The sequence below is a fragment of the Notamacropus eugenii genome, chromosome 5 (genome assembly GCF_028372415.1).
Source record: "Notamacropus eugenii isolate mMacEug1 chromosome 5, mMacEug1.pri_v2, whole genome shotgun sequence".
Lineage (NCBI taxonomy): Eukaryota > Metazoa > Chordata > Mammalia > Diprotodontia > Macropodidae > Notamacropus > Notamacropus eugenii.
Window position 1 is genome coordinate 370,964,393 of NC_092876.1, and position 24,545 is coordinate 370,988,937.

Consider the following 24,545-nt stretch of genomic DNA (forward strand, 5'->3'; position numbering starts at 1 on the left):
TGTATGACTATAGGCAAGTCACTTAATGTCTACCTCAATTTCCTCCACTATAAAATGGGAATAATAATAACACATACCTCCTAGGTTTAAATGAGATATTTGTAAGATCCTTTGCCAACCTTGCAGCATTATTTACATACTAACTTTTATTGTTGTGGTGTTAATATTATTTTATTTCCAGTTCTTGGTCTTTCCTATTTGTCACACCCTGTACAGTAAATCTTTTGCTTCTTCATATAAAATCTCACTAAAAGTTAAGGAGAAGATGTCCAATTCCTTAATTATATCTCAAAGAAGACGTAATGTCAGATCTGATGGTCAAAAGAATTAATGTTATTAGACCAGCACGATGGCAAAGGAGGAGGAAGCAGTATAGTAGTCAAGCTTACATACGCACGCATGCATGTGCACACTCATACGTGCGTGTGCACTTACACTCCACAAAGATTTAGAAAACTCACCAGATTCACCATGTTGATTGAGAAATACAAGGAAAAGTCCCAAGGAGTCCTTTTTCTAGCCCAAGTCAAAACAAGGAGATAGGTTTTCTGAGCCTGAGAATGAGGAGTAGCCAGGAGGGTGTCACAGGGAGTCTTCCTGCATAGGGACCAAGAGGGACCCTGAGATGGGCAGTAGGACAAAAAGGGCCCTATACCTAGAACAGAGAGAGACCTGAGCCTTATGAAAAGAACAGAAGAGAGGCCAGCTGGAATCTGTCTGTCATTCCCCAGAGCTATTTTGCAGATTCATCATGGACTGAAATACATAACTCCATCTAGAGAAGGGGGTTGTGACCTGTGGCTTGTTTCTTTCTTTCTTTTTTTAATTAATTAATTTATTTTTAGTTTTCAGCCTTCATTTCCACAAGATTTTGAGTTCCAAATTTTCTCCCCATCTCTCCCCTCCCCCCACCCTAAATACCGTGCAATCTCATTACCCTTTCCCTCAATCTGCCTTCCCTTCTGTCACACACCTCCCTTCCCTTATCCCCATCTTCTCTCTTTTCTTGTAGGGCAAGATAGATTTCTATACCTCATTACCTGTATTTCTTATTTCCTAGTTGCACATAAAAACAGTTCTCAACATTCGTTCCTCAAACTTTGAGTTCCAGCTTCTCTCCCTTCCTCCCTCTCCACCCATCCCCACTGAGAAAGCAAGCAATTCAGTATAGGGTAGTTTTGCAAAAGACTTCCATAAGTCATGTTGTGAAAGACTAACTATATTTCCCTCCATCCTATCCTGCCCCTCATTTATTCTGTTCTCTTTTGACCTTGTCCCTCCCCTAAAGTATTTATTTCTAATTACTCCCTCCTCCTGTTTGTCCTCCTTTCTATCATCCCCCCGCCACACCACACTTATCCCCTTCATCCCTATTTTCCAGTAGTGTGAGATAGATTTTCATACCAAATTGAGTGTGCATGTTATTCCTTCCTTAAGAGAAATGTGATGAGAGTAAATTTCACTTTTTGCCTCTCATCTTCTCCCCTTTTTCCTTCCATTGAAAAAGCTTTTTCTTGCCTCTTTTATGAGAGATAATTTGCCTCATTACATTTCTCCCTTTCTGCTCCCAATATATTCTTCTCTCACCTGTTAACTTTATTTTTTAGATATCATCCCTTCGTATTCAACTCATCCTGGGCCCTGTATATATATGTGTGTGTATGTACATATGTATATAATCCCTCCAGCTTCCCAAATACTGAGAAGAGTTTCAAGCGTTACAAATATTATCTTTTCATGTAGGAATGTAAACTGTTCAACTTTAGTAAGTCCCTTATGATCTCTCTTTCCTGTTCACCTTTGTATGCTTCTCTTGATTCTTTTGTTTGAGAGTCAAGTTTTCTATTCAGCTCTGGTCTTTTCATTAAGAATGCTTGAAAGTCCTCTATTTCATTGAATGACCATTTTTTTCCCCTGAAGCATTATACTCAGTTTTTCTGGGTAGGTGATTCTTCTTTTTAATCCTAGTTCCTTTGACTTCTGGAGTATTGTATTCCAGGCCTTTTGATGCCTTAATGTAGAATCTGCTAGATCTTGTGTTATGCTGATTGTATTTCCACAATCCTTGAATTGTTTGTTTCTGGATGGTTGCAATATTTTCTCCTTAACGTAGGAAGTCTGGAATTTGGCCTACAATATTCCTAGGAGTTTTTCTTCGGGGATCTCTTTCAGGAGGTGATCGATGAATTCTTTCAATATTTATTTTACCCTCTGGTTCTAGAATAGCAGGGCAGTTTTCCTTGGTAATTTCTTGAAAGATGATGTCTAGGCTCTTTTTTTGATCATGGCTTTCAGGTAGTCCCATAATTTTAAAATTATCTCTCCTGGATCTATTTTCCAGGTCAGTTGTTTTTCCAATGACATCTTTCACATTGTCTTCAATTTTTTTATTCTTTTGGTTTTGTTTTGTAATTTCTTGGTTTCTCATAAAGTCATTAGCTTCCATCTTCTCCATTCTAATTTTTAAAGAACTATTTTCTTCAGTGAGCTTTTGGACCTCCTTTTCCATTTGGCCAGTTCTGCTTTTTAAAACATTCTCCTCCTTATTGGGTTTTTGGACCTCTTTTGCCATTTGGGTTAGTCTGTTTTTAAAGGTGTTATTTTCTTCAGCATTTTTTTGGGTCTCTTTTAGGAAGCTGTTGACTCACTTTTCATGGCTTTCTTGCATCGCTCTCATTTCTCTTCCCAATTTTCATTCCACCTCTCCTACTTGATTTTCAAAATCCTTTTTGGGCTCTTCCATGGCCAGAGACCATTACATATTTATTTTGGAGCATTTGGATGCAGAAGCCTTGACTTTTATATCTTCCTTTGATGACATTGTTCTTCCTTATCCAAAGGGATGGAAGAAAATACCTGTTCATCAAGAAAATAACCTTCTACAGTCTTACTTTTTTCCCTTTTTTGGGCATTTCCCAGCCTGTTACTTCACTTTTGAGTCCTTTGTCAAGAGGACGGTATACTCTAGGTTCCTGTAAGTTCTCAATTCCTCTAAGGTGGCACAGTCAAGAGAGAAGAGTTTACTCCTCTCCTGGCCTGTGCTGTGGTCTGGAAGCAATCACAAGCTTTTCTGCCCAGGATTCCCTCTCCAGAGCCTTCACCAGCCAGTGCTCCTCCTCACCCGAGGACCACCACTCGGGGCTGAGATCTGATCAGTGGCTCAATTCCCCCAGGGTCTTTCAGCTGAGGGCTCCAAAAATGGATGATGCAGCCACCTGGGGTCACCTGGGGCCAGGGCTAGGGCAGGACCCTGCTCCCTTCTCACCCAGGTGAAAGACCTTTCTCACTGACCATTGAAACTGTCTTTGGCATTTGTGGGTTGAGTAAACTGGGAACTACAGCTGCTGCCCATAATTCCGCACCCTGAAGCCTGCTCAGGTCGCTGTGCAGCCAGTGCTAGGCTGCCTCGGGTATGCTGTGCTCTGCTCAGAGCCCGGTGTGATAGACCTTTCCTGTTGGCCCTTCTAGGCTGTCTTGGGCTGGAAATCTCTTTCACTCTGTCGTTTTGTGGCTTCTGCTGCTCTAGAATTTGTTCAGAATCATTTTTTACAGGTATTTTGTGGGCTGTGGGGGGAGAGTTTCTAGAGGTCTGTCCTTCTACTCTACAATCTTGGCTCTCCACCCACCCACCCCCATGACTTGTTTCTGAGCAAGGAGCCAGGAGCAAGGGAGCAGCAGCTGTGTTACTGACTTCTGGAGAGGAGCAGGGCCTCATGCCCCACAGTCTGCTCTGGAACCTCTAGTGAGTAGGCAATAGGGGCAGCCTGTGGTTCTGTTTGTCTGAGCCTGCAGATATACCAGGGTATTCATGACACAAACAGAAAAGAAGAGAATGACTCCAAAACATCTATAAGCAGCACTTCAAAGAAAAATTCAGGTTAAACAAAAGTTCAGTTAGAATTCCTGGGAAAAGTAAAGTAAAAGTTTTTAAAAGTTAAAAAGCTATTTTTTTAAATGAAATAAGAGTATCAGAGGAAAGGTTTGGAAAATAAATTAAAGCTGTGGAGGAAAAACAACAGTTTTTATAAAAGAGGTACAAAAGCATTAGCCCAGTAATACAAATTCCTTGAAAACTAAGGTAGAGCATACAGAAGTAAATGACTTCATCATGACACAAGAAGAATTGAAACAAAAGTTAGATGACCAAATACATAGAAGAAAACATAAAGTAACTCATATCAAAAATAGCTGACACATCAAGAAGAGAGCACTTAAGAATTATTGGACTACTGGAAGTCCACAACCAAAAAGAAAGGCTCAGCATATTTCCAGGAATTAATGAAAGAAAACTGAAGCATCTCTGTAGAAGTCAAAATGAAACTAGAAAGAATCTGTGAGTTGCCTCCTGACATAAAGTCCTAAATGAGAACTCCTAAGGACATTACAGCTTCAATGTCAAAGAAAAAATATTGTAAGCATCCAGAAAGACAGTTCAAATACTAAGAAGCCACAGTCAAGATTACACATAATTTAGCAGCTGCCATATAAAACAGTGGAGAGTTTGTATCATCATATTCCAAAAAACAAAAGATACAGACTGATAGCCAAGAATAACATACTACAAAACTGAGCATAATCTTACAGAGGAAAAAATGGAATTTTAATTAAGTAGAGGATTTCCAAGCATTTCTCATGAAAAGAACAGAAGTGAGTAGAAATTTTGAAGTATAAACAAACATAGAAGTCATGAGAAAAGTAAGTAAATATGAGCAGGCAATAATAAGGGATTAAAGAAGGATTAACTCTATTCTAATGTATGATTCTACTATTACTGTTACTACTACTAGCACTCAAAGTGCTTTAACATTTGCAAAGCATTTTACAAATATCTCATTTTATTCTCACAATAGCCATGGGAGGTAGGGGCTATTATGATCTTCATTTTTGCACATGAAGGGACTGGCCCCATGATCCCTTAGAACCGTAATATCAGGGGTGATAAAGGGATTCAGATAGGAGACAAATACGGTGTGGGAATGTTTTGTTATGTTTTGATGACTAGGGAAAATAACGGGAGGGAGAGAGGCTGTGAGAATTTATCACAACGTTATTGAGGTAGACTCTACTAACAAGGAGAAAGGGATAAGAGTGGGGAGTAGGTGATAACTGAACCTCACTTTCATCTGACCTGGTCAAAGGAGTATAAATTGGCAATAAGAGGGGGTTGATTAAGGTAGGTATTAATCATAAACATAGTCTAATAAGTTCTGGAAAGTAGATTGTACAGAGGGAAGGAAAAAAGGATAAAAACTTGTTATTGGGATCTTGATGAAGGAAAAAGAAGAGAGGGGGAGGGAAGCAGAAGCAGATTGCATCGTTTAGCTCACTGTTGCTGGAAATACTTCCCTCATTGCTCTCTTTCTGATAGAGTTGGAAGGCTGCAAAGAATGGAAAAAATATGAATAGATTGGAGGAAACATGATGATTGGAAATGAAAATGGCATGAGCTCATGTATAGTATGGAAGTATATAGCAGCATGAATTAGAAAGAATCTAACAGTATGTTGTTTACTTGAAGCATAAATATTCCCAGAGACTTAAAATAAGAGACTGGAGCAATACCTACTATGCTTCAGCTAAACTCAGAAATGCATAATCTCAGACAAAGCAGCAGCAAAAATGGACTCGATCAAGTGAAAATACATTATGCTGCAATGTATCAGAAAATGAATGAATGTAAATATTTAACATACTTCAATCAGATGGCGTGGCATCAGAATACGGAAAACACTGAACTCATTTTTATTTTTTTCAATCTTAAAAGATGCCTTCCTTGCCCAATTGAGAATGAAAGATAAACAAAAACCTTGTTACAAATATTATAGTCAAACAAGACAGATTTCTGCATTGTCCATATCCAAAACACTCTTAAGTTCTTTACCTATCAGGAGGTGGGTAGTGTTGTTTATTTTTTTGAAAATAGTGTGTTTTAATCTGCATTTAGACTCCATCATTCTTTTCTCTGGATGTGGATGACATTTTACCTCATGAGTCTTTTGGAATTGTCTTGGATCGTTGTTTTGCAGGAACTAAGTCAGTCATAGATAATCATCGCATAATGTTACTGTTACCATGTATAATGTTCTCCTTACTTCACTCAGCATCAGTTCATGTAAGTCCTTCCAGGTTCTTCTAATGCCATCCTGCCTATTATTTCTTATAGCACAATAGTATTCCATTACATTCATATATCACAACTTGTTCAGCCATTCTCCAGTTGATGGGCATCCCCTCAATTTCCAATTCTTTGTCAGTGGGTAGTGTGATTTGTCATTAGTCCTCTGAAATAGTGGTTGGTCATTGTGCTGATCCGAGTTCTTAACTCTTTCCAAGTTGTTTGTCCTTGACATGTTGTTGTCATTGTATGTATTGTTTTCCTGATTCTGTTCACTTTACTCTGTATCAGTTCATATAAGCTGCCTTAGGTTTTTCTGAAACTATCCCTTCATCATTTTTTAAGGCACAGTATTCTACCACATTTATATACCATATCTTGTTCAGTCATTCACCAATTGATATTCACCCCATCAGATTTCTGTTCTTTATCCCCTCAAAAAATTTACCATTTTTGTATATCCTTAGTTACTGTTTTGCTTAGTATTAAAATTCGTCCCTTAATCTACCCTTCCCCTTATTCCCCCTTTTCTCCTGTTGAGTGAAATGTATTTCTGTACCGAACTCTGTGTGTCTATATGTGTATTCTTCCCTTTTTTGACCAGTTCAGATGAGGAGAGATTCAAGGCTCAACATTCCCCACAACCTTCTCTTCTCTCTTCTTTGTATGGATTTCTGCTTGCATAGTCTGATTATGTGAAATGATTTCCCGAAAATTCTTTCAACCCTTCCCTCAACCCCTCCCATCCTTACTTCTGTATTCCTCTTCCCCTCCCTTTTTATTCTTCTCTTATGATCATCAAGACATAGTAGAGTGATTCCCAGACCTTCTGTCTAATTAGATTCCTTTTAAGATCCCTTATGATGATAGGGTTTGGAAGAGACAAATGTATCATCTCTCCCTATTAGAATGTTAACAGTTTATCCTTATTGAGTCCCTTTTTGTTTATTCATGTTTACTTTTGTATATTTCTCTCAACCTTTGTGTTTCGACTTCAGAGGTTTTACACAGCTTTGATATTTTCGTGCAGAATGCTTGGAAGCACTTCTATTTCCATTTTCTGGTTTGATTATACTTAATTTTGCTTGATAAGTTATTACTGGCTACAGCCTAGATCTTTTTGCCTTCTGGAGTATCATATTCTAAGCTCTCTGCATCATTATGGTGGTGGCTGTTAAATTGTGTGTGACTTTTACTGTGGCTTCTCACTGCTTGAGTCCTTTGTTTCTGACTTCTTGCAGTATTTTTATTTGATGTGGAAGTTTTGGATTTTAGCTATAATGTTCCTAGGGGTTTTCATTTGTGCGTTTCTTTCAGGAGCAGACTGGTAAATTCTTTCTATTTATACTTTGTCTTCTGGTTCTAAGAAAGGGAGAAGGATGGTGTGGTTTGGACCTCTGATTTCTTTGGTATACCCAATTCCTTTGCCTATGCAGATGGATACCTAGTCTGCAACTGAAAGTTTTAAGCTTTTATTGTCTGGGAACCTGAGAGGTTCATTAACCCAAACCTTCCTGAACCAGAGGCCAGTTCTCTGCACTTTGTTATGCTGCCATGTAATATAGTAGGTTTTTAATAAATGTGTCTTGAATTTAATTAAGAGAACAGATACTGGAGGCAATGTGTGACTCAGATAAGATAGTATAGGTGAGAACACTGAACATCTGAATTAAGGTATTGGGAATATAAGACTGTGTGTCTATGTGTGTGTGTGAGAGAGGGAGAGAGAGAGAGGATGGGGGATATCAGAAGAGAGGGAGAGAGTTTGTGGAGGTAGAATCAGCAGGGCTTGTGGACGCTAAAATATAGTAGATGATGGAAATGGAACGGTAAAAAACGTAATTAGATAGAACATTTTTCAAACACTTTACTTTGTGCTGAGTATTGTGCTCAACAATGGAAGAAGGCAAGGAAATTGAATCAGAACTGCAAATTGCTCTTATGCACACTTTTCCTTTTAAGGAATAACTTTAGCGTGTCACTTTCAAATATGACCTGCTAGTCTATATTTCTTTTGGTTTCTCTTCTGTGTATATTTTTATTTAAAAAGTTTTTTTTAACAAAATTTATTTTCAGTTATGAATTTTCTTTTTTCCCTCCCCCACCCAATGAGAAGGCAAGAAATAAGATGCCCATTTTATATATGAAGTCATTTAAAGCATATTTCCACAGTATCCATGTTGTGGATGGGGAAAAGCAAGAAAAATAAAGAGTAAAAGAAAATATGCTACACTCTGCACTCAGAATTCATCATTTCTCTCTTTGGAGGTAGATAATATTTTTCATCTTGAGTCCTTTGGTGTTGTTATGGATCATCATATTGATCAGAGTACCTAAATCTTTCTCACTTGATTATCATTACAGTATTGTTGTTACTAGGTACAGTGTTCTCCTACATGTTGAAATAGTATTTTGTTCCCCCTCCCTCCCCTTTGCAATTGGTATAGTAAGTTTTATAAGTAGCCAACATAAAGGGGCAATAAAATTGCAAAGAGGAAACCTGAAAGTCATGTATAAATTATCCCATAGGTCAAAGGAACATAATTTACAAAGTGTATCATCTAGCAACCAAAATTTATATCCTAGTAATGTGTGCTGAATCAATAGAAACCATCCAGGCACTGCTGTCAAGATTCTGGTCCTATGATAAAAAATTCCCGACAAAATTTGGGCTACAGTTCCTAATCTTGCAGAACATCAAAAAGGTTCTGATAACTTCGAGGAGATAATTTTAAAGATTTAATGAAAACTTTGAGATGATTTGGCTAAGCTAATGAACTAATCCCAAAACCCTGAAAAAAGAGACCTCAAACTTCTGTCGTCCAGCCCTCTTTTCCTCTCCATCAGAGTGCTCCCAACTCTTCTCCCCATCGTCTTCCTTCATTCTGCCTGACTCCCTTCACCATTCCATCCCCCCCACCCATGTCGCCATTTCTCTATCCCTCTTAGCACTTGTGTCTGTACCTTCTTTGGTAATCAAAATGTGATTGCTACTCTTACCTGCTGCCAATCGTAGTCTTTTCTCAGTGAGTACCCAAAGAACCAAGAGTGCCTGCCACCATTTCATAATTTCATAAATATCCATTCATCCTACTTCTGCTCGTTTCACTTTTATATCAACTCATATAAATCTTGCCAGATTTTTGTGAAAGCATCCCTTCATCATTTTCTTGTAGCACAATAATATCCCAGCACAATCATATCCCACAACTAGTTTGGCATTCCCTAATTGATGGATATCCCCTCAGTTTTTATATATATATATATATATATATATATATATATATATATATATATATATATATATATATGCCACTAAAAAGAACTGCGGTAAATATTCTTGTACACATGAGCCTTTTTCCTTTTCCTTTGATCTCTTTGGTGTATAGTCCTAATAGCAGTATTGTTGGGTCAGTGGATATACGCAGTCTTGTAGCCCTTTGGACATAGTTTCAAATTGTTCTCCAGAATGATTAGACTTGTTCTTCTATATATATTTATAAAAATTCTTTAATAACTTTTTCTTTTTTTCATTTTTCTGACAACCTGTTTCTAGCTCCACTCATCAGTGCTTTTTCCCCCATTGGGAGATGGAGAAAAAAAAAAAACAACCTTGTAACATAATTATTCCAGTAGACTAACTCCCACATTACAGTGTCTAATTGCATATATATATATATATATATATATATGTGTGTGTGTGTGTATACACACACACACACACACATATATAAATAAAATTTAGCATCTTGTTTCTACCATATCTTTGTTAGGAAGTGGGAAACTCTGGATATGTTTGTTGGTCATTATTTTGATCAATTTTCTTAAATCTTCCCATGTTTTTCTTTACAATGTTGTTGAATAAATTGTTCTCCTGTTTCTGCTCACTTCATTCTACCTCATATGTTCATATGGAGCTTCCCAAGCTTCTCTCAAACCATCCATTTCATCATATCTTAGGGGTAATAATAATCTAGTACGTTAATGTGCCCAAATCTTGTTCAGACGTTCTCCAATTGTTGGCCATCCTTTTTGTTTTTATTTCTTTGCTGTTATGAAAAGAATTGCTGTAAGTATTTTTGAATATGTGAGTCTTTTTCTTTTTTTGATTTCTTTGGGTGTGTTGACATTGTAGTGGGATGACTGGGTCAAAAGGCATGCATAGTTTACTGTCCTTTTAAGTTCCAAATTGCTTTCCAGACAGACTAGACTCATTCTCCCTGCCATCCGTGCATTAGTGTGCATGTCCTTTCATATATCCCTGACCAAAATTATCATTTTCTTTACTAGTCATATTTGCTAATATGATTTTATGAAATGTAACCTTAGTTTTTAATTTGCATTTTTCTATGGTAATTTGGAGCATTTTGTCATTTGATTGTTGATAGCTTGGATTTCTTATTTTGATAGCTGTTTATATCTTTTAAACTTTGAGAAATGGCTTTTATATTTGAGTTACTTAATGTATTTTGTATGTCAGATTTTAGTCAAAGAAATTTTATGCAGACATTTTTCTCCTACTTAATTAACTCTTTTCCTTTCTAATTTTAGTTGCTTGAATTTTTTTGTGCAAAAATTTTAAAATTCTATGTAAGGAAATTTTTTTCATTTTATCTCCCATGCTCTTTTCTCTCTCTTTCTGTCTCTTTTTGTGTCTCTCATCATAAAATCTTCTAACTGCGAAAGACAATAAAATATTGTTGTTCTTCTGATTTATCTGTGATATGAACTTTTATTTCTAAGTATTATATCTATTTGCTACCACACATATAATCTTGAAGTATTGATCTTAACTTAATCTCTTTTAGATTGCTTTTGAGTTTTTCCTGAAATTTTTTTGAAAAGTGGGGTTTTACTTGTGTAGTTAGGTTTTGAGTTTTTATCAAATATGATGCTGCTATGTTCATATGCTTCTGTCAGCTGATTAACCTGTCTGTTTTTTAAGCTAGTACCAAATAGCTTTGATGATAATCATTTTGTAGCATACTTTGAAGTCTGGCATTTGTACTCCCTTGTTCTCATTATTTCCTTTAAATTCCTTGAACTTTTATTTCTCAAGATGAATTGTGTCATTATTTTTTCTAGAATTCTAATCTTTTAATTCTTTCCTATGACACTGAAGCAGTAAATTAATTTGAATGGATTACTTTTATCATATTGACATATATCAAACCTGTCTTTATTCCTTTAAAATGTGTTTTGTAGTTCTATTCATTGTACCTTTGTGTCTTGGTGGGTAGATTCCTGAATATTTTGGAAATTTTTAAATTATTTTTTAATGGAAATTTTCTATCTCTTCCTGCTGTTGTTTTTGGAAATACTCAAAAATGCTCATTATGTGGGTTTTATATCCTGCAACTCTGCTGAATTTATTGCTTAATTTTTAGTTGATCCTTTAAGGTTCTTTAGAAAGATCATCATGTCATTTGCAAAAGTGATTGTTTTGTTTCTTCTTTGCCTGTGCTTGTTTTTCACAATTTCTTCTCCTTGTAGTTTGATATAGTTAGCAAGTTTAGATGATGATGGTGATAATAATAATAGCTAACATTTATATAGTGTTTATAGTGCCAGATATTGTACAAAGTGTTTTACAGTTATCTCATTCTATCCTCACAGCAACCTTAGGAGGTGGGTACTATTATTATCATCCAGTTTACATCCCATTACAACCCATATTACATCCCAGTTACCTCAAGAGAGCTGAGGCAAACAAAGGTTAAATTACTTGCCCAGAGTTACATAACTAGTGTCTGAGACCAGATTTGAACTAAAGTCTTCCAGAATCAGATGATATGGTATGCTTTAATCACTGTGCCACCTAACTGATAATGGTGATAGTGGTCTGGTCATCTAGTACTCCATTATTTTGCTGTATTAGGAAAAGTTTTTTGTTCTTATTCTTATGGTTTTTGTTGTTTTTAACAAAAACATATTGAATTTGGCAAAACTCCTTTGAATATTTTTTTGAGATAGTCCTATGATTTTTAAATGTTTAGGTGGACTATTTATGCCCAACCTATGGTAGAGTCTTCTAACCATGTTTTCATTATTTTTGTTTTAAATATATTCTATTATGTTTATGGGCAGGTAGGTGGCACAGTGCCTAGAGCACTGGGCTTGGAATTAGGAAGCTTCATCTTCCTGAGTTCAAATCTGGCCTCAGACACTTACTAGTTATGTGGCCCTGGGCAAGTCACTTAACACTGTTTATCTCAGTTTCATCATCTGTAAAATGTGTTAAAGAAAGAAATGGCAAACCACTGCAGAATATTTGCCAAGAAAACGCCTGAGGTCATGAAAGAGCTGGACACAACTGAAAATGACTGAACAACAAATTATGTTTATAGTTTTTCACATATTAACCAACCCTGTATTCGTGGTATAAATCCAGCCTCATCAGAGTGTATAATATTTTGCTCATTGATATTTTTATGTCAATATATATTAAGGATGTTGATTTAGCATTTTCTTTTTCAAATGTGTCCTACAAAAAGGAGTTTGGTAGGATTACTTATTTATGTAAAAATGGAAATAATTATTTTTTGAGTATTTGGTGGAATTTACTTGTAAATCTGTCTGATCCTAGGGATTTTTTCTTTGAGACTTCGTTTATGGCTAGGTCAGTTTCTTTTTCTAATGTTAGGTTTAAATTATTCTTTTAATTTGGACATTTTGCATTTTTATTAATCCTCCATTTCACTTGTCAGTTTTGTTAGGATAGAATTGCTAAGATTAGTTTCTGAGAATTTCTTTTGTTTCATATTCAGTACTTGTGAATTCTTTTATTTAACGCTAATAGTTTGGCTTTATACTTTTTCTTACTAAAATCAAGTGCTTTATCTGCTTTTTAAGCTTAGTATTATTGTCAATTTAATATTTTAAATGTTTTCATTTTTGTAAATCACTTTGATTTTCAGAATTTCTCATTGGTTGTCATTTTTTGTTACTTTAATTTTTTTTAATTTGTGAGGGTAATTTTCTGAACTTTCAATGATGAAAGTGTTGGAAGTTATAAAATTTCTCTGAAGAACTATTGAAGTTACATCCCAGAAGTTTTGGTATATTGTCTACTTATTTAATGAAATCTTCTTTTGTTTCTATGATTTATTCTTTGACCCACCAGTTCTTTAGTGTTAATCCATATCCAGCAAATCCAATTAATTTCCTTTTTTCAAAGGTCTTTTATTTAACATGATTTTTTATTTGAATAGTGATCAGAAAAAATATGCTTACTATTTCTGTTTCCTGTATTTGTAGGTTTTTTTATGCCTTGGTACATAATAAATTTCTGTAATGGTGCCATGTGAAGCTTACAAAATATATAATCTCTCTATGAGTATATGTGTGTATGCATATGCATATTTCTGTTGACATTAAGTAATCACTAGAGATCTATCATATCTTAATTATTCTCAAATTCTTTCATAAATAAGGTACAAAAAGGGAAGAAGAACTCAGTTGAAGACGGATTTATGTTATCTCATATTCAAAATAAAATAATTTAAGCTATATAAATTATTTATAAAAATGGAGAGAGAAAACATCTTATAACTTCTTATTCTAATAGATAGGATCTTGATTCCTGAGTCAAGGAAAGATAATGCATTGAAAGAAAACTATAGATCATCATTGTGACTAATGAGTGTTAACAGAATGATGTTTATCAAAAATATTAATAGATTAGGCAAGTTTTTTAAAAAATCACATGTTATAACTGCCACCTTTTATTATGAGATTAAAGCCTCTTTCAACATTTGGAAAGCATCCAGATTAATATTTTTTAAAATATCATATGATTCTACTAGTACATGATAAAAATCCACTGACAAAATACAGCACTTATTTCTGTTTAAAAAGAGGGGAGAAGTGGTGATCTGACTGATTCTATGGGACAGTACTTGTAATAGATGTAGAAAGCTAGATTTTGGTTTGATGTAAGGAAAAAGTCTTAATAATTAGAGAGTTCCTATGCCCTAAGGGCTGTAAAATGTGCATACCCTTTGAACCAGCAATACCCACTTCTAAGATCCCCAAGAGATCATATAAATGGGAAAAGGACCCACGTGTATAAAAATATTTATAATAGCGTTTTTTGTGGTGGCAAAGAATTGGAAATTGAGGGGATGCCTATCAACTGGGAAATTACTGAACAAATTGTGGTATGTGAATATAATGGAATACTATTGTGTTATAAGAAATAATGAGCAGGCAGACTTTAGAAAAACCTGGAAAAATTTATATGAACTGATGCTGAGTGAGGGGAGCAGGACTAGGAAAAGATTGTACACAGAGCCATGTTGTGTGATGATCAACTTTGATAGACCTCTCTTCTCAGCAATGCCAGATTGTAAGACAATGCCAAAAGGCTCATGATGGAAAATGCTATCCATATCCAGAGAAAGAACTATGGAGTCTGAATGCAGATTGAAGCATGCTATTTGCTCTCTCTTTTTTGTTTTGTTTCTTCTTTCTCATTCATTCCGTTCTTCTTACGTGACTAATGTAAAAATATGCTTAATATGAACATATATAGAACGTATATCAGATTGCATGCTGTCTTGGGGAGGAGAGAGGGGAGGAAGGAGGAGAAAATTTAAAACTCAAAAGCTTGCGGGACTGAATGTTGTAAATTAAAAATAAACTAATTAGAAAAATAGAGAATTCCATAAGTGGAATAGATTCCCCCTCACAAGACATCTTAAAGCAAAGGCCTGAAACATTAGTGTATGTTACAGATTCTTTTTCTTGTACAGATTGGTCTAGATATCCTGAAGTCCTTTTCATTGCTGAGATACTGTACTTATTACCTATTTTTTTCCAAAACTTTTATTTATGTAGTTTATTATAGTCAAAAATCATACCTTGGAGCAGAAGGCTAATTGAATTTTAATTTCCAGTTCCTTATCCAGAATTGACTGTGGTCACAATTCAGGGTTCAAAAACTTAACCTTTGTAACAAAAGATCAGAAAAGCAAAGCTTGATATCCTTTTTTAAATATCAGGATTTATTTCAAAACTCAGAAATAAAACCAATAATAGAAACCTAAATTGCATGTAGAAACATTTGAATCTGACTTAAGTCTTTTATGTTTCCTATAACTGCCTGTAAAGGAGTCTTTCTATGAAACATTTCTGAACGCTCAAGGGGGAGCTTCCAAGTAGTTACTTTTCTGCTTCTGAACATTTAAAAGGCATAGAGCATAAGTGATAATAAAGATAGAGAGAAATTAGAGTTTTTATACTAAAGGTGGAAAGAACTATTTTGGGGGTCAGTTTTAGAGAAATTGTTATTTTTTTCCTAAAACATTGTGTTCATGTGATTTCTTTTTTTTTTTTAATAGAAAAAAATTCATGCAGTACCTTGTTCTCCTGTATCCACAACTCATATCAATTTGCCCAACTTAAACAATAGTAATCCAGTTATTCTTAAAGATGGAATTGGTATTTCTGGGACAACTGCTGCAGTTATATCTACAGGTAAAAAAATATGTATAGAATTGCTTATCTTGTGCTTTGTTTTATTTTAAATGTTAATTTTCTCAACATCTCTGGAGTCACGAGAAGTATGTAGTTTCAAAATAGATCCAAACTAATTCATCTTAACATTTTTCATATTCACTTAAGTTAAAACCCTAATTGATAACACATTTTGTAAACATAAAGTTCTTGTTAATAAAGGAATAAAATGAGGAATAAAATTGATCAGTATATTCCAGTGTACTAGCAGTATGGGACCTTCAAGGAGGCTTCCCAGAAGAATCATAGGATCAGAGAGTTAGAGCTGGAAGAGTCCTTAGGTACCATCTAGTCCTCTACCCTCATTTTACAGATGAGGAAGCTAAGACTCAGGATTTTAAAATTTCCCAAACTAATGAACAGAACTAGTTAAAAGGGAGGAGAAAAAGGAGAAGCCTACCTGAGAAGAAAAAAGAAGGGATAGAAACATATTAATCAGATAAAAGCAGGAAAAAAGAGTGCATAAACAAACCCTAAAGAGTTTGTAAATAATAAAGAAGAGGAGAGCAGGAGTGATGGGAAGAGAGCCAGTGGGAACAGAGACACTTTAAAAAAAAGATTAAAATGCTTAAAATAAGGTAATATTAACACTCTCTTCATTATCCACCTTTTTCTTTCTGTTTACTCTAGACCTTTATTTTCTGGTTCATGATTCCTGCAATCATCTAGTCTCTCACCTTTCTCTTTATTCTTCATATAGTCAGTGTTCTAAGGTATCCACTCCAGGTTCTGTTGTGTAGGTGCTTTCTGCTGCTACCTTGTAGGGCTCACCCCTCTTTTCCATTGTGCCTCCCTCTCAGAACAGTGCCAGTTGCCCCGTGCTTGGTAGGCTAACTTCTCCCATCGTGCCTTCCACCACTCCATTTATATCATTGACCTCTTTTTTTTTTTTTTTACATTTGCTAGGAAATCTTTTCCGTGGCTCTGTGCCCTCCCACTCCTCTAGGTGTCTACCTTCAGGGGTTCCACCACTCCCTACCTTCCCCCTCAATCCCCACCAAGTAGACTTTTCAGGCCAAACCCCCAGACTTTATACACAGTAAAGTCCTCTTCTCCCTTGTCCATAGCCTCCATCCCACCTCTTAACTTCCCTCCCTTTTTCAATCTTTCCTCTTCCTTCTCACCCACTCTCCTGTAGACTTTTCTCTACCAATGAGATCCCTCATGGATAGTCATAATTTAATCCCAGTGTATCACTCACTCTGTATTCCCCTGCTTCCTTTCCCTCCTTTCGTGACTACTGCCATGTTGTAATATAGTCAGTCCCCATGAAAGGAGCATTCATCTGTAGTCTGAGTGTTGCCAGTTTCTGTCTGTAATTTTGCCCCACATCCCTTCACTATTGCCTTTCCTAGATTTCCCTTTCTTGTTGTGTATTTGTAGAAAAAAGTCAGTAAAGGTCAGTAGAATGATATTTCTGTGGTTAACTATTACTGTCTGCATTTATTCAATTCTTCCCATACATTTTTGTTGTTTGGGGTGTTCATGAAACAAATAAACTTTCATTTTTAGCTTTTTTTCTAAAAATGTTTCAAGCTCTTATTATTGAATGTCTATCTTTTGTCTCATTTAGTTCAGCTTAGATTTGCAGAAGAAGTCACCTTGTACTGGATCTTGAGCTCTAATGATCCTCAGAACACATTATTCCATTCCTTCCTCTTTTTTGTAGTTGATGTGGAATAGTCTTGTATTATTAGAATGTCCTTTTCTCTTGATGATTTTGCAGGACCTATCCTTTCTGAATTAAAGTGTTATATTTAGTCACTATGTGTCTTGGAATTTGCAGCATTTTTTCTGAAGGCAATCTGAGAGTTATGTCACTTGTAATTTCATTTCCTATGTGCATCCTGGGTCATCTTCAGTCATCCTGAGGAATATCAGGCCATTGGATTCAGATGGCCCAGGAGGGGAAGTGAAGTTGGTGACCTTGCACAGCCCTCCCTCACTCAAAGCAATCATGTCATCATTTCTCTGATGGCATGGTCTTCTTTGGCAACAAAGGACAGACACAACAACAACAACATTTTCTGTGTTCAGGAGATCTGGGCATTTGTCTTTATTATTTCCTTGTTGTGCTAAGAGTTTTTCTTCTGTTGTGTTTTTCTTGGGAGACCTATGATCCTTAGGTTGTCTCTACACCTCCCATCTTTAAAATCTAAATGTTTTGCTTCCGTAATGAGCATATTTTCTTTAAATATCATTGGTTTTTGCTTCTCTTCTTCTAGATTTTTTTTCATTTCTGTGAATTTGTATTCACAGTCTATCACTCTCTTTTGATTTTCTTGAATATTTCTCTCCAACTGCTGGAGTAATTTATTTCTAATCTATTCAGGTTTTTGAGGATTCCATTTCTTTGTTAAAGTTTATTACTTGATCTTCTTGATTACACAGTCTCCTTCCAATTCTTTCCTCAGGAGTTTTCATTTTACTTTTTCATGTCTTATTTAATTTCTTGTTAGTATTCGTATAGTCCTTTTGAAATAACCGTTTTTTGCCTTTGAGTCTTTACTTGTAGCTGCTATGGAGTTAGTTTTGTGATAACTTTTGATAGTGGATAATGTTTACTTTGATTTTATCATCTCCTTAGCTTTACTTGCAAATTGTTTTTTGTGCCAGGGCCAGGCTCCATCCCAGACTTCACTTTTGGGTGGAGTGGTTGGCCCTGCTTGATTTTGATAAATTCTTACATTGACCTGTACTTTCTAGCATTTGGCACTCCCCAGATCTTTGAAACTCAGAGTGTTGGATATTCAGAGCCTTCTCTGGTGTCTCTGGAAAGAGTTTTAGGGACCTTTATGGCCCTTCTTTATTCTGAAGTGACTGGGCTTGAACAACATCATGCTAATTGGCATCATATTAGTGTCTTGGCACTATTGTTCCCCAGAAATTCCATATTCCCTAACTTAGGGTTTTTCTCAAGTGAATTCTCTGCTCGTGTTTTGGGGTTTTTTTTTTTTTTTTTGGACTCAGCATGGCAAGCTACACATCCTTGGACTGCTCTAGGTATGTAGGCATGCACTTCACTTGAGGGACTCCCTCCTTTATTGCTCTTTTCCTTCTGTTTAGCTTCTTGTGCAGTTCTGATATGAAAGAAATGATTGTATATTCTCTTTGTATTTCTCAATCCCTATTTGGTTTGGTTTGAACGCTAAGTAGTAGTTTTGTGGGAGCTGAGAAACAAGACAGTCAAAAATTAGATAATATATTAAACAAGAGCAATTGTAGAGCCTGTGACAAGATTTGTTGTGGAGAGAATAAGTCTTGGCCCTCTGATTTCCTGTTTCTTTTAGATGCAGATTGGGGCAGTGACTGGAATTTTGGAAACTTGATAGTATAAAACCTGTGGTGCTAGAGGAGACAGTCATGCCACTGATTGTTTTTTTGTTTGTTTGTTTTCTCTTCTTCCTTTCTTCTAAAAATCTATATTTCTATCAAAGGCCCTACCATCCTTCCAGTCCACCAGAATTATAATCTCAGAATTAGTCTTATTTCCTTACTCCTTTTCAACCCACATATTTATTTGTTAAATCGTTATATTTACTTTTACAAAATTTTCCTATCTGACCTTTTTTTTCCCCATGCAGTTACCCGTGGTTTATTTAGCCCCTCATCACCTCTTGCTTAGATTATTGCAACAGCCTCCTAATTGGTCTCCCTTCCTCATACACTCTAGTCCATCCTACACACTGTTCCCTAAGTAATTTTACTTAAGCAGAAATCTGATCGCTAGTTTCCTACTCAGTCAACGACTGAAACCTCCTGTTTCTTTTCAAATATAAATTCTTTTGTTTAGCTTTTAAAGCTTTACAAAATATGCTACCAATCTTTCTTACCAGTCTTGTATATTACTCCTCCCCTCCCATACTCTTTGGTTCAGCCAAAATGATCTAACCATTTTCTCTTCACCCTCTCTGTGCTTTCTTTTGATGATCTTGTTAGCACCCATGGTTTCAGCTATCATCTCTATGAATACATTTCCCGGGTTTATTTGTTTAATCCTAACTTCTTTTCTGACTTTTAAACTCTTATCTCTGTCTATTGGTTATTGGTCAAACTGGATGTCTTCTAGACATCTTAAAATCAGTGTGTCCAAAACTAAATAATTTTCTCCCCTTTCTTACCTCCAACCCTTCCCTCTTTCTGACTTCCCTATTACTGTGTAAGGTATCACCATCCTCGTAATTGTCTAGACTTGCAATCTAGATGTCACTCTCAACTCTTCACTCTTTCACCCTCCATATCCATTATTCCCCCTTCCCTCCACTGTCCTTACCAGTACCTCTCATCATCTCATACCTGGACTATTGCAGTAGCCTGCTAGTTGGTTGACCTTCTTTAAGTCTCTCCTTGTTCTAATCCATCCTCCATATTAAGATGTCATGGTGATCTTTCCAAAGCAAAGTTTGTTGATGTCACCCTCCTCTGGTCAATGCAAGTGCTTCCCTGTGCTGCCAGGATCAAATATAAAATTCTCTTTGGTTTTTTAAAACTTATCATAATCTGACCCCTTGCTGCCTTTCCCATTTTTATTACTTCTAAATCTCATCCCTTCCTCCTACAGACTCTGCTATCCAGTGACACTGGTATTCTTTCTGTTTCTTAGACAAGATACTCTTGAGCGTTTTTACTGGCTGTCACCCATGCTGTCCTCCAACTCCAACCTTCTTTCACCTCTCCCTTTTGTCCTTCTGGCTTCCTTTAGGTCTCCGCTAAAAAAACTACCTTCTGCAAAAAGTCTTTCTACCCTGCTAATGCTATTGCATTCCTTCTGTTTATTATCCCTAATTTATCTTGTATATATCTTGTTTGTATATATTTGCTTGCATGTTGTCTCCTCCATTAGACTGTGGGTTCCTTGAAAGTAGGGACTGTCTTTTACCTTTCATTGTATCCTTAATGCTTAGCACAGTGACTTGTACCTAGTAGACACTAAAATGTTTCTTCACCAACTGACTTGCTGACTAACATGTTGAGAGACAGATTGATTCCTCCATATTAAAACCAATTTGTGCCAAAGAGTGAATTTCCAATGGTCAAGCCCTACCACCTTCCTCCTCTTTGCAAAGGTCTTTAATTTACTGTGGTTTTTTTTCCTGAATTCCTAGAAGATTTTAGTCTTAACTAGTGCTGTGGAGTCATAGACTATGGTGACACCTTCTTTTTGTTTCTCTTTGTTATCCTAGTGTTGCTTTTCTGCTGCATGTCAGGAAGTATGATGAAGTGGCAGAGAGGGTGAACTTGCAGAATAACCTTGGGATGATAGAATACTTCCTGTAAAGGTTTCTCATGTAGTTTACCTGAGAAAGGGCAGGAGATATATGAGATGATAGCTAGAATAGATATTTGATAGGGTTGGGTTTTTTTGTTTGTTAGTTTTTTTAAGAATAAGAGGAGATAGGGGCATGTTTGCAGTTAGTGTTATGGAAGGAGAGATTGAAGGTAAGAGAAAGTGAATACGATAATGGGGGAAATCTGCTGGAGAAGGTGAAAGGGAATAGGACGCAGGATGCATATAGAGTGTTTGGTTTTGCCAAACTGAAGATGCACCTCATTAACTGAGACTGAAATTAGAGGAAATAGTATGGAGTAATGTTTGAATGATTTGAAATGAGTAGAAGGGGAGACAAGGATGCTCTGGACTAATAGCCTCAATTTTTAAAATGAGCAATGAGGGAAGGTCCTCAGCAGATGAGAGGAGAAGGGTAAGTAGCATAGGAGAGAAGAAGAAAAGTTTTGGACCAGCCATGGTAGAAAGTGAGGTAATGGACTGATTAGGGATTGCCTCGATGGATTGAGGGTCCAGTGAAATCAGTTAATACACATTTGTATTGAACAGTCAGCATGGTTTGATGATTTCTGCCACTGCAGTTCAGTGGCATTTTAATAGTGGTAAAGGAAGCAAGTGGTAGAAGTAATTCAGAGTTAGTTTGGCAAGACATGATTGTTAAATGGGCAGAAGTTAGAGTTTGGTAAGACATGATTGTTAAATGGGTAGGAGTAGAAAATAGTGGAGAGTTGAGTTTGTTCACCATGAGGTCAAGATAAGGAAAAGAGAGACATGTAGTCAGTTCAGGTGTAAATGGTCTGGGAAAGAACGAAGGGTTGGAATGAATATAGGCCAGAATGAGGATAGAGCTCATAAGGTATGGGGAAAAGTGAAATGATAAATGAATATGATCAAATAAAGGAATTCAAGAGTTCATGAACATTGAAGTGCAATACTTGTGGGTGATTGTAAGATCAAGAGCCTGTGACCATCTCCACATGCAGCTGCAGTTAACTACTGGAGTGAGTAGACTGAAGAATTGAGAAATTAGAGGCAGCATAAGTATGCGTGTGTTTGTGTGTCTGTGTGTGTCCATGCCCATGTCCATGCTCACACACAAAGTTCAGAATAACTGGGGTAAAGAGATAGAATAAGTAATGAGAATATCCTAATCCTCTAGGAGTGAAACTCTCAGAATATCAGTTATTAGAGAAGTCTGTTAAAAGAAAAGGTTTATGGCAAGTGGTTGTTGATATGCCCTGAGAGGTCCTAGGAGTTCCTCTTTATAGCAGGCAGGACCTGGAATAGAAATGCAAGACATGGGAGCTTGAGAAGGCACAAGAGTTAGTGTAGAGCAGTGCAAGATGTTGGAAGAGGTTTTTTGTTTTTTTTTTCCTGGTGTGAGTTAGCATTAGAGAAGGTCCCAGATGACTACCATGTGTGTGTATGTCTGTGTGTCTGTGTGTGTGTGTGTGTATCTGTTTGTCTATCTGCAAGGAGTGAGTAAGGAGGTTAGGCCCTGGAATAGGGCACATAATAGAAGTGGGAAGGCAGTTTCTTGTCCCAGGGAAGCAGCCTGCTAGCTTTCCACACAACACTATCCCTGATAATTAATTTCCTTGAAAAAATAAAATTAAGATTCTATATTGATACCTACCTAAAATGCATAAATATAATATAGGCATATTCCATCCAACATCATAGGTTTGGTCTGCACAAATGTGATTAATAGGAAAGGTCATTAGGAGCAGTATTGGAAGAGGACAGGAGAGAGACAGGAGATTCTCTTGTCATTCATTAGAACCAGTTTGCCACCTGTGCTCACAGCGCTGTGAGAACCAGAACATAGAAAAAATCCTCATGGACAGGGAGGGGAGACAGCTGCCTCCAGATTGTTAATACAGATGAATTTTGTCATAATAAGTAAATGGCATTATTCCAAAACTGCATTAGTTAAGTCACTATTACAAGAATATGCCTCTGCCCATTCATATGACATTTTGGCAAAGATAAAAATAATTCTACAATATGAATCCTCCAATACTCTTTGTCAAATCAAATTATTTCAGCAGAATTATATTGACTCATTATTATCTATGTGCATTAATGATTCTTCTGTGATTTTTCTTAGACTTGAATAGTATAATGAATGATATATATATATATATATATATATATATATATATATACGTACAAATATTTTCATATATTTTAATAGCATCAAGGTGATGATGGGAATATTTGATAAGAGTTGGCTCTACAGTTAAGAATAATCGAATTTATGTTATTAAAAATCATTATCAGATATATGTATATGTATATATTTTTTTAGTTTGTGTCTATGTGAACAAACATGGAAACTCTGGACCTCACCTGGATAAGAAAAAAGTACAACTTCTTCCTGATCACTTTGGACCGGGACCTGTTAATGTGGTACTTCGTCAGGCTGTTCAGGCTTGTGTAGATTGTGCCCACCAAGTTAAAATGGTTTTTGGATTCCTTAAATCAGGACATCATGGAGGAGAAATGATAACTGGTAATGCCACGTCTTTGTGCTCTTAAAGACATTTAGTTTTTACTAGGGAAAATAATAAGCTTGTATGATATAGTCTTTTAAGTAGTATTGACAAATGCTATCAATATCTGATTTATACTTTAAAACAAGGAAATGGACATAAGCTTTTCCTTTTTAGTTTTGGACCTCAGTGTAAACAAAATTTAGGGGTCTGTAGTGCACAGTCATTTTTATAGAAAATGGACTTACCCATGAGCCAAGTCACCCTCCTGGACTGTAAAATCATATCAGTTTGTCTTTATGCACAGAATGTTTTATATAAGTAAAATACTTTCAACTTAGTCCATTCATACTCTAGGTAATTTATTGGTTTCTTTATTAAAAACATGACAGTACTTTCACCTTTAGTTAAGCAACTTAGACTTTGCTATAAAATCTTAGATATCTTTGTTAGTGTCCTAGTGTAAGCTCAGAATAAACTTTTTTTCATCTTTTACCAAAAAAAAAATTACTTCTTAAGTGTAGTACACATACAAACATACTCCTATCCCCTAATACCTGGGGGCATCCCAACTTTGTACCACCTCATACTCAGAAAGATGGGGAAGGAATTAAGTTCATAGCTTAGCAGTTCCTTTATAGGAGACTTTCAAGTTCAAAGCCTATCTTGGGGTTGGGTCTCAGAGCTAGCTCCTCAAAACTTCCTTGCCAGGCAGCTAAAATATCCAGCATGGAGTCCTGAAACTGAGGTTGCCATAGCATGGCCTTTCCTCCCACCATCTAGAACTGGAAAGGACAAATTAAACAGTCCCAGACACCCCAAATCTCTTTCTCAGGATGATTGTGCAAGAAAGAGCAGGAGAACGTAAGCCCTTTCCTCTTTCTTGGTTAAGTTCATGATGCCTATGCTGGGGGTGGACCTTTCCCCTTGCTGGATGCAGAGCAGAAAAAGTGTAGAGTGGAAAGAGAGTAAATATCCCACCCTGACAGTTTTAAAAGAGGGCCATCTATTCCAGCTCTGCAACCAGTCAGGCTATTCCTACCCATGTGGAAGGGGAAATGGAGACTATCTTCTTCTAGAAGCTAGGCTCTTGCCTTTAAGTGATCTAGGCATGCTTCAACATCCTGTGATA

General features: G+C 36.3%; 1 protein-coding gene across 3 annotated transcripts in view; it reads left to right on the forward strand.

Annotated features, from left to right (window-relative positions):
• Positions 1-24,545, forward strand: part of SCML2 (Scm polycomb group protein like 2) — a 162,098-nt gene that overhangs the window by 103,557 nt on the left and 33,996 nt on the right. For all 3 annotated transcript variants that reach the window (XM_072614216.1, XM_072614217.1, XM_072614218.1), the window contains exons 9-10: positions 15,457-15,592; positions 23,230-23,433. In XM_072614216.1, coding sequence (XP_072470317.1) covers positions 15,457-15,592; positions 23,230-23,433 — 340 coding nt within the window. The remainder of the gene's footprint in view (positions 1-15,456; positions 15,593-23,229; positions 23,434-24,545) is intronic.